The sequence below is a fragment of the Habropoda laboriosa genome, unplaced genomic scaffold (assembly GCF_001263275.1).
Source record: "Habropoda laboriosa isolate 0110345459 unplaced genomic scaffold, ASM126327v1 scaffold33, whole genome shotgun sequence".
Taxonomy (NCBI): Eukaryota; Metazoa; Arthropoda; class Insecta; order Hymenoptera; family Apidae; genus Habropoda; species Habropoda laboriosa.
In genome coordinates, this window is record NW_017100187.1 from 480398 (window position 1) to 490777 (window position 10380).

At 46.2% G+C, this 10380-nt stretch overlaps 1 protein-coding gene across 1 annotated transcript in view; it reads right to left on the reverse strand.

The window, feature by feature from the left end:
• Nucleotides 1-9288, reverse strand: part of LOC108579703 (probable cation-transporting ATPase 13A3) — a 15892-nt gene extending 6604 nt beyond the window's left edge. The window contains exon 1 of the mRNA XM_017943294.1: nucleotides 8965-9288. Coding sequence (XP_017798783.1) covers nucleotides 8965-8974 — 10 coding nt within the window. The 5' untranslated portion in view covers nucleotides 8975-9288. The remainder of the gene's footprint in view (nucleotides 1-8964) is intronic.
• Between the last annotated feature and the right edge of the window lie 1092 nt (nucleotides 9289-10380).

Here is a 10380-nt window from a genome sequence, read left to right on the forward strand (position 1 = left end):
TTTTTTTGTTTGTTTGTTAATTAGGTACAATTGTTCGTGGTCTCGCGTCAGAGAGATCACTCAGCGAGGATATATATATATATACTGTTTGCGGTATCGCGACAGCGATCTTTTCCCTTTCGACGTTCCTTGTCCCTCTTCCTACTTCCTCAAATTGATCCTTGATTCGTCGTCACAAGCTACATGTTACCACTAACCCTTATCAGCTACTAGATTTATTGTCTATGGGTCCAGGTGCCCAAAAGCTGTTGTCTGAGTCGAACAACAACAACAACAACAACAACAAACAACAAAAAGAAAACAACGACGCAACTGTTCGTCAACTGGCTGTTCAGGTCGGGGTGAGGGGGAGGAAACGGGTGGCGGCGGAGGGGAGGAGGGATCGAGCAACGCTCTTAGCCAAGCGAGAGACTACAAACGGGAGAAATGTTCCGAATCGTGGAGGGACGCGTGCAGGAGGAGGGGGAGATTAATTTTTTTTCTTAGCTCTTCCAGGGAATGTAACCCCCGTCTGCTACCGACACCGATTACCCGCCATTTTCGGGTCCGTCTTCAATGTTCTAGAGCTTAATCTCCACGCGGCGTTCTCTTGCATTTGGCTGACATCAAGGGAGACGACGTTCCAGCGAGGGATAACGCGCGTTACGGCCCTCGCGACTATCCCTATAAGTTAGTCGACCAGAGGTTTCAAGATGACCACAACAATAGTGGAAACGAGCAGCGGCAGGACAACGAGGGACGTTGACGATTTAACAGCAGCTGATGCTATCGCTTCGGACCTGCCCCCGAGTTCCTGAATTCGTGTCAGTCGCCAGGATCTGTCAGCTTTCGCCAGCCGATTCGCGGCGTGGTAACTGCTCGTTCACCTTCGCTCATACCGCGTCGTACGTACGCCTGTTTCGAATCCGATCTCGGATCAACCAGTAGAGCTACCTCGTTGTCCCAACAATCCACCAGAGATTTCCTCGTCTTGACCTTGCCGCCCGCTGCCGAATCAACGTCGTCTCGTCCTCTCGCCGCTGATGCACAGCCAGCCTCTGTCGTCTCTCTTGCGTACGCGTGCCTCCCTTTTGCTGTCTGTACGTGCGATCTCAAATACATTACGGGTTATAAGTGTAGTTTGTATGCCGTCGGTAGCTTCGATCGGCAGGGGAAACTCGTCGACCACCAGTTTCCGGGGTCGAATCGGACCGCGTTCGTCTGCCTCTTTGCGGGGAGGGGGGTTCCTCCTCGATCAGCAGGGACCTAGTTTATCGACTAAAACGAAGATCGAGTCGATAAACGGAGATCTATCGATCGTCGTGTCGTTTCGTTAGATTTTATTCGGAAAGTTCTTCAACGTTAGCAACGTTGATTAATTCCTCTTCACGGTTCTTCTTGTTATTTTTTCTTTCTTTCCAAGTACACCAACAGTGTCACACGCACAGTTCTTATCGACGTCGACGGAGGGAAAAAAGTGTCCGGTAGGATTACACGAAGAGATCCAATGATTCACCAGGCGAAATGAAGATGTACGTCACTGCATGAATGTTCACCACCAAAGTTTCGCGAATTTCGAACAGATCTATATATAGACCAGATTACGTCAACGTCGGAGTTCCTTTTCTCAGAGGTGATCACACGTCTCCCACGAGTTCTTCGAATGATTTAGCACTTTGTTTCACGAAACCGATCACTTTTTCTCTCTCTCTCTCTTTTTTTCCACCACTGATTCCGTTCTCTCGTGACGTATATCACTCGTGATCCGGTTGATTGATAGAAAAAACGTTCGAAATCCTTTATCCCTTCTTCACGGTACATACACACGTCCTTTCTCTCTCTCTCTCGCACTCTCTCTCACTCTCTCTCTCTCTCGCGCTCTCTATCTATCTATCTATCTAATCTCTCTACGTTACTTCTCTCTCGAACGATTCTTTTAGATGATCCGTTTAAACGATTCACCCTCTTCGGGACTTCTAAGCACAGAGAACACGGTGCAATAGTTTGTTCCTAGCATCTTGCTCATAATGAAGATCCCGATTACGTTTCTGTCCCGCTGCTCGACAACAGTGTATCCCCTGCCTGAGCCACGTTAAATTAGGAAACAGAAAAGAAAAAAATCTCTCTCCTCCAATAAGTCACTTTGCACACTTTGGACGTTTCACTTGCGTCTCATGCATCTGTTTGCGATCACGGCTCTCTCGGTCGCAGCACTCGAACTCGTCTGCCTCACTCGACATGCACCGTCTCCGTTTTATATGCGTTCACGTTCCAGGAAAAATAACACCTTTCCTTCTCGCATCCCTCTCGAATTCTCTGATTTTCGTTCCAAGTACTCGACGTTTCTCGCAAAAGAACCTTCCCACACACGGCAAAAGCGGCTCGTGCAACGTGCTCGTGCCGATGGATCTAAGATGGCGACCGGCCAGCCGTTCCTTTCGAACTTGCGCTCCGTATACTCCCTCTCTCTCTCTCTCTCTATCTCCCTCCTCCGCCTCTCTCTCTCTGTCTCTCTCTGTATTTCTCTGCGTTACTTCAGGATACGCAAAGCGAAATAATTCTAGCACAGCAAGGCACACACTACCCACAGGCGGGGAGTTTTCGTCCGAGGGACCGGTTCAGACTGATCACCAACGAGCAAACACTGACAAGTACGCGACAGCTGGCACAAAAGCGTGCGCCCCAATTACAACGAGATTCCAGACGCGAATGTATTAAGGGAATTGTTTGGCATTAGCAGAAGACTTGCGCTCTAGCTGCTTCCATCCCGGGTTCAGGGCCGTATCCTTTGACGTCCACAGCTCAGGTAACGCCACGTGTCTCCCTCCTTTGCTAAAAACCTCCTTATCTGGTGTTTCGCGCACCGACACCGGTATACGATTACGCACTGTCAACGTTTTCGCCACCAAATGAAACAACGCCTCCTGAAATTCACACCGTGTACACCGATCGCCGTGCGACGATCAATTTGTCTTGTCAACGAATTTCTCCGCACGTTTTACTTCCTATCCGTCGAGCGACTCGCGCGCACGTATTTCTCGTACTTCGTTAAGCGGGACAGCTGTCGAAGATTGATAAAAATTGGTCCTCGAAGCGAGAGCGTTCTTTCTTGATTCGAACGAGGTCTCAAGGTAGTACAAGCGACGTGGAAACGTGTCGGCTTATACTCAAGGGTTTAAGTTCTCGGAACAGTGGCGCCAGTGCGAACGTCGTCGCGCCTGAGATATATCCCTACCATTGGGTTTTGCCTCGACCTACGACGACATCGACGCTCGTGACTCATTTCTTCCCACCGAATCCCTCTGCCGTGGCACGAGTACGGCCCTGTTAATTGCACGCCAGTTAAAATGCACGCGCCTCTTTTCTCTACCGTTTACGTACGCCGCACTCTCCAACGGCTAGCCGAGCGAAAGACACATCTGTTCGAGAGTTCAGAGACGGAGCACACCGTCGTCGGAATGGCCGTGCAGTTTTCTCACTTTTCGATACGGGTTTCTCGCTTCCACCGACAACTGGGGAATCGGAGTATTGAACGACAGCCTCGTGGCCGATACTCGGTTTCAGCTAACTTTCTGGCTTGACGCGGCCAGCACGTGCCAACCGTCTGAAACGTTCACACCTAACTCTTGGCTGGATTGGTGGGGGATTGATCTGCGGTGTCCTCTTCCGGGTAACTCCGATTTTAACCCCTCCAGGAAGGCTCGACGACCGATGCTCTTTATTCGAGCCTCTTTCGGAGCGGAGCAATTTCGGGGAACCGGGTCATGTTTTGTAATTCCTTCAATTTTGCTGGTTCCTTTTTCGTGTTTCCAGTAAACTTTTAGAATTTTGGGAGAGCAAAAGTTTCTGTTCAGGAATTTAGTTTTCTTTCTTTCGTTAATTTTTGTTATTTCAATACGAGTGAAATTCTTTTCAAGCCTTGTTTCGTGAATCTCAATCATTTCTCAACCCTTTCGATCGTTTCTCTTTCGTGTAATCGATCAGCAATTTCAGTAAATTTTCACAGTGAGACTCAGGAATTTTTCATTCTTGACGGAAAAGAAGTTGTAAATGTTTAGAAATTTATTTTTATTTCTTTCGTTGATTTCAGTCATTTCGCCGCGAGTAAAATTCTCTTACTTTTCGAACTCTCCAAGTCTTGTTTCGCGAACTTTAATCAGTTCAAACCGTTTTCTTTTTATCACGCGATCCATCACCAATTCCAGCACACTTTTGCAGTGAAACTTTGGAATTTTCGGAAAGCAAATGCTTATTAATTTATTTATTTCCATTTTCCCGTTAATTTTCTTTACTTTAACACGAGTAACATTTAAAATTCTCCGTGTTCTGGTAAATATCCTTCTTTCCTTAATCAACAGGAAATAGGAAAAGTTAGGAGCGCAGTTTCCCGGTAGAAGAGCCCCTCCCGTTTCCCTCGAATTTTCCTCTAATCACTCGAGGAAGCCGTTGACGTTTTTCAATCTTTCGTGTCACGTTCGAGAAATTCGTCAGATTGTGCAAGAGTGATAGCGGTACACTTATGTAAGGTGAATATTGCGAATTGCGCAATTCGAGGCGACCCGATTCGACGAACAATCGAAGACGCGCGCGCGGCTTATCGTTAGTTGTTTTTTTTTTCCCATTCTCCGGGTGAGAAATCGCAGGATTTCCGGCCACTCGATATACACGTTTCCCGTGTTTTGTCACGAGTTTCCTCTGTCGTTCGATCACGTTTCACGTGTTCGCGCGATTTTATTGATCAAATAGAACCGTTCCCTTTGTCACGGAATTCGCCTGTCCGTTTATCGGCCACGTTTCACCGTGCAAACATCTGGAATCCTGTGTACAACACGAATCTTAGATTAACCGAACGACTTATCGATTATCGATCGTGTCACCGGCTGTGTTTTTTTCCACAAACGAGCAACAACGCGTAAACAATAGACGTGTACGTGAGTCACGAGGAGATCGTTCGATTAACCCTTCCGCTGCTACAAAGTTCAATACGCAACGTAGATGTTAAAATATTTTCTTTCAACCGCGTGAAAATGAAAAATTTGCAAAATTATTTCACCTCTTGGCAAACCGTTATTTTGCCAATTTCCCCGAATTGCAATTTTCTCCAAATCTTTGGAACACCGATTCTTCCAACTTCTCGAAAAAATTCAAGTCGTTTGGTTCAATTTTGAAAAAGTTGCTACGCACGTCGAAAACACTTTAGAAGCAGATAACAATGTACGTAAGGCAGACGTCGTTCCAGCGCAAGTGGTTAAAAAAAATTTTCTTTAAATTTGCAGAAATTTTAAACGAAAGCGCGCAAAGGATGAAATTACCTCGCACAGGCGCCGCCAAACAGCAACGGAAGGGTTAAACAGACGATTGGACGCGGGACGATGAAAGGCAAGTTACGTAAGATCAGTAATTCTACGTTTTCGTGGACGCGTCTGTAAACATCGATTACCCTGAACTGACAGCTTCTGTACAAGTATAAAAGTGGAGAGCTTATCGGTGGTTTCGTTCAATGTCACACTACGGCCGTCTTTAATGAGCGTAACTCGAGCGATAGGTCGAGGCTGACGCGACAAATTGAAACAAGAGACTGCGCCATTGAAATTTTCGCTAATTACACTTTTCTTCGTATTATCGATCAACTCTGTAATTTCCTCGCGTGTATCTTTTTCCATCGGGACAATCTTATCGTCCTCGTTTCGGTCGCTTTATCGAGATAACGAGATTAAAAGTTAGCAAGAAAACGTCGAACAAGGAACGTTGATTGAATCGATTCTGATTTACGTCAATCGAGGGGATCTTCCTTTCTCCCCCCTTTGAACTCGCAACTTTTTTTTTTATTTTCTCTTCAATAACTCCCTGTTGCTTTAAGAATTTTATTCGAAAGACATTTGATCGATAGGAACCAATTTAACCTGTTAACTGGGTTTACCTCTCAAACAGAAATTGAATCTCTCTAGTTTATAATTGAGAATGATTGGAAATGTGATTTTGGCAAATGTGAATATAATTTATTTGACGTTTAACACATGTGTAAAAATGGAATTAAAAATGAACAGTTCCTTAATAGATAAACTATTTTATTTGCAGCCTTGGCTAACCAACGACGAGTTAACAGATTAAACAATTTTGTTTGCTAATTGTATTGAAAATAGAATTAACCCCTTAACCTATGATTTCTTTTCTGACAATGCATCTAAGCGTCGGCCATTTAATGTTTCAGTACTGTATCAAGTACCAAAAGCTAATCTGTTACAGGTCAATTACATCTAGGAATCCCTAATTTTACAAATTCAAACGAAAGTTTGGATTGCAATTAATTTTTCTCGCTAATATATCTATCTTTGTCACATCCTCACCAGAATCTCTGCTACGAGTCTGACACGTTGTTGTATGTTAAAGGGACAAGTGTCGATGTACCTACTGTCGGTAAAAAAAAAAAAGAACATTGCAAAATATAATACACGTTTAAACTGGCAATTTGAAAATGACTTGGTTCGTACCTGTGAATGAAACTCGACAAACGAGTCGAAAGGGTGAAATCGAACCTTTCACCGATTAATCGAACCCGGCGATCTATGCGGTAAATGAAAACACGCGCCGCGAAAGACAGAGTCGCGTCTCTCCGACCTCCGTGCTATTTTCGTTTGCTGTGTCGTCGACCGATCCGATGAAAATCGTCTCATATTCTTACTCGTTCGAGCTTTCTGCATTTAGAATCACGGCCGTTTGAACTTTTCGCCGATCTATAATAATCCAGCGATTTCATCTGTGACGAAATTTCGTCGCGGCCACCCGCGTTTCCGCTCGCGAAAATTATTAGCAACAGTTTATTTGCGACGACGCGCGACGGAAATCGAACGCGTCGCTCTTTCAAGAATGCGCAATTATAGATTGTATTCTCCGCGAAACGTTTTTCCCACGCCTGTGACACTCTCTCCCCGTCTTCCCGGCAATTCATCGCAACTGGTTATCTCGCGGAATTTTCTCCTTTTCTCCCCCTCGTCGGGAAAGGAAATTACGAAGCGGAGAGAGGAAACATCCTCCGATAGACACAATTTATTGCCCGTTAATCGACGCTTTAACGACGCTATTTTCAGTGAAAGAACCGAGGAAAGTTACACGATTTGTGAATGATGCCCGATTGTAACGCGTAACCTTCGGGGTTATCTGCAAACGAAACCGCTCCACGTGGTTGGTACAGCTGTGAAACGCAGACGGATCGGTTAGATACAAAGACAGTGGCGATTTTTCCATCAGATTACGATCTTGAACGGCGCCATTCTAATTGCTTTCGTAAGCGATAAGCGACGACGGGTGTAATCTTTCGGGAACAAAGTTGTTATTCGTGGACAGAGAGAGATTCGAGATCCATTCAGATGTGACTCGATAACGAGTACCCTGCTGTTTATACGTCGAATTAGTTCTTACAACGCGAGCTCCAACTACCGCACAAGCTACGTCATCCTGCGTTTCCACGATAACGGCCAGATCTTGCTTCTTCTTTTTATAACTTCACGCTGCGATTTCACGCGGTAGAAAGAGACGTGATTAGGAAAGTGTACAAATTTAACGATAAGAAGCCGCGTCGATAAGGTTGACGAACCGGTCGCCGCTGATAAAACGAAGACGATCGAAGAACTGGGACGCTGAGGAATCGAAGGTTGCGCGATTAAAATGTCTAACTCGCCGTAATCGAATGATGGTCAAAGTTGAACAAGTTTCATCGAAGACGAGACATCGTTCAATCTTGATCGTAGCTTTGAAACTGAAATCGGCGACGTTTCTTCTCGCTGTTAACTACTTTGCTGCAGCAATTTCGTTAAGTCATTATGCTAGAACGGTTAGGTTGAGGACGTGGCAGCTTGATAAATTCGTTGGTTGAAAGGCGTCTACGTTTCAATTGACGACTCGTTTCGTGGCGAACGTGCGCTCGCCGGTTCGTTCGTGGAAGCGTCGCGACGAGGACGAATCGGAGCGTTTTTGGCCGCGACGATTCGCTTGGCAGAAAATAGAACGCGCGAAGAAACTACGGTACTAACGAGAGAGCACGAATTTATAGCCAGTCATCTTTCTTTTACGACTACAGAGCCAGCTGTCGCGTCACGCGATCCAAACCTCAGTTTTATCAATTACACGATCCGGTGGCGCGATTTGCCGTCAGCTGTTAAAAAGACTGGCGATTCCACGGATCGAAGGAGGAAAAACTTTCGACCGGGAGGGGTATTTCACGTTCAAGCTGAAGGAAACTTTCGAGCAATTACCATCGTCACACTGCCGAAGCGTGTTTAAAGTGACTCGGTAGGAACGAAGGACGCGCGTACATTTCGACACACTAGTTATTTTAATAACAACACATCGTACTGTGCGTTCAGTGGTTACGTAAGTTGTAGAATACGTTGAATGGTGAATTTTCCCGCCACGTGGAACAGGTGGCCGAGAAATTTCTCACCGCGAAGAAAATAGCAGATCCTCCTTCGATCGTGTTGCGACATCGATTCATAGTTGGACACCGTCTCGCGAGAGTTGCTGCAACGTTGAGCAATCAGAGACCGGTCGACGACTGACACGGAGGAAAGTTTCACTGTTACTTTTCAACGTAGAACCGGCTATACGTAAACAGACCGCTCTCGGCTATGTTACCAATGCCACTCGTTAATCACTCTCCCTGGCAAACTTCGCGACATCGATTCTACACGGTGATCTATAGCTGGACATCTTGAATTAAACCAGCCGTGTATCCCCGCCGTCTCTCTACCATGTTTCAGCTTCTAGAAGCCTTCTCCCTAACGAAGCAGACGGAAAGCCTCGGTCGATCGAGGAAAGTCCAGGCTGTGGAAAGCCTGAAAATTCTCGAAAATTCCTACATAAAGCATTTGGCATAGACACTCTATGGCAGATTACAGGGAAACTGCAGTATCCAGCCTAAAAGCTAATCAAGGAGTCAGCTCATTTCACTCGGGACCACCACCCATGATCGTGAAAACAGAGGCCTACCGTTCATCATGGTGCTTGGTCGTATCCTCGGCTCGGAGGAGGCTCGTTCGAAAATCGGTGTTCTCCCCTCTGGTATTCTAAGTTGGTCGACGTTGGGTGATTGGACAGGTGGTCATTTAGAAGTAATCGAACACCAAGGGTTTGCCGGGCATCGCGTGTCACCGGGGGCCTCGTGGTCTCGTTGTTGGTTTCGTTGGTTCAGCAACGGGGCAGCATAATTCCGGGCAAAAGGGGGCCTGACGCGTCTCGGTGGCACGCGCAGCTGCGCCGACGATGAGAAACGCTACGCGACCGCGCAGAAAAGCAGCAGGGACGCGCAACGGAGCGCCGAGCAACACTGTCGCCGCTCCGCTCCGCTCGCGAGGAACTCGCCCCGTTACCGAGCTACGTAATCGCTTTCGTCTACCGACGTTCCGCGCGGACCTTCGCCGCTGATTGGCCGCCATCGTTCCTTATCAACGACCATTCTTCCGTTGGAACCGATGTCCCGAGACACTTCGAAACGCTCCAATCTCTTATCGTCCACGATCCCACCGATTTCCACCGGAAATTTTAAGCTAATCGTCGGATCTAACGCTCTCTCCACCGACGATTTTTCCTGGGTTTAAAAGGCACCTTCGGAGTGTCATCTTTGACAATTTTTTGGGGGGTAAAGTAGCAAAGATATCGGGATAATTTTTCTTTTGGTGGAAACAAGCATCTTTGGAGTGTAATTGTTGATGTTATCGTTGCGAGGTTTGTACTTTGGGTTGGACTTACGTTGCAGTGACTCAGAAAAATTTCTTTCCTCACCTACTGTCGTTTTGGATGGGGAAACGTGGTGAATATGAAAAGAGGATTATCGTTGAAAAACAATTGATAGATAGACCGGCTTATCGCGTGGTCTACGTGTGTTTCGACACTGGAATTGCGAAATTACGCTTGCGTAGGAAATGTGCGGAGGTTTTCCCTCGGAAGAGAAAGTACCGTGAAGCTTCTTTCTTCCTTTTTCGTCGTTTTCCTCCTCTCTATCGGCTCTACGCTGACCGTGTCCCTAATACCTTTATTTGCATTCCGTCTCGTACACCTGCGGCCTTTCCTTTCTCTCGCGCCTTCGTTTTTCCTCAATGACGACCGTTTCGTTTCATCGGTTCACGGTGAATCGGGAGAATGAACGGGGGAGATGTCGAGCGAGGACGTCGGTTACGTACCGGGAAGATGTCTGTTTATTCTCTGCGAGACAGCGGATACAATGTATACTTTTTCAAAGCAGTCAACAAAGATAAAACGCCTTCAGAAGCGTTTCAACGCGATACGTTCGTTGAAAGATACGAAATTCCACACGCGAACTCGTTGGAATCTCTCTTATTAGACGCGCCAACGTGTTAAATAGTTAATTAATATAATAATAATTAAATATATATTACAATTTTTCTC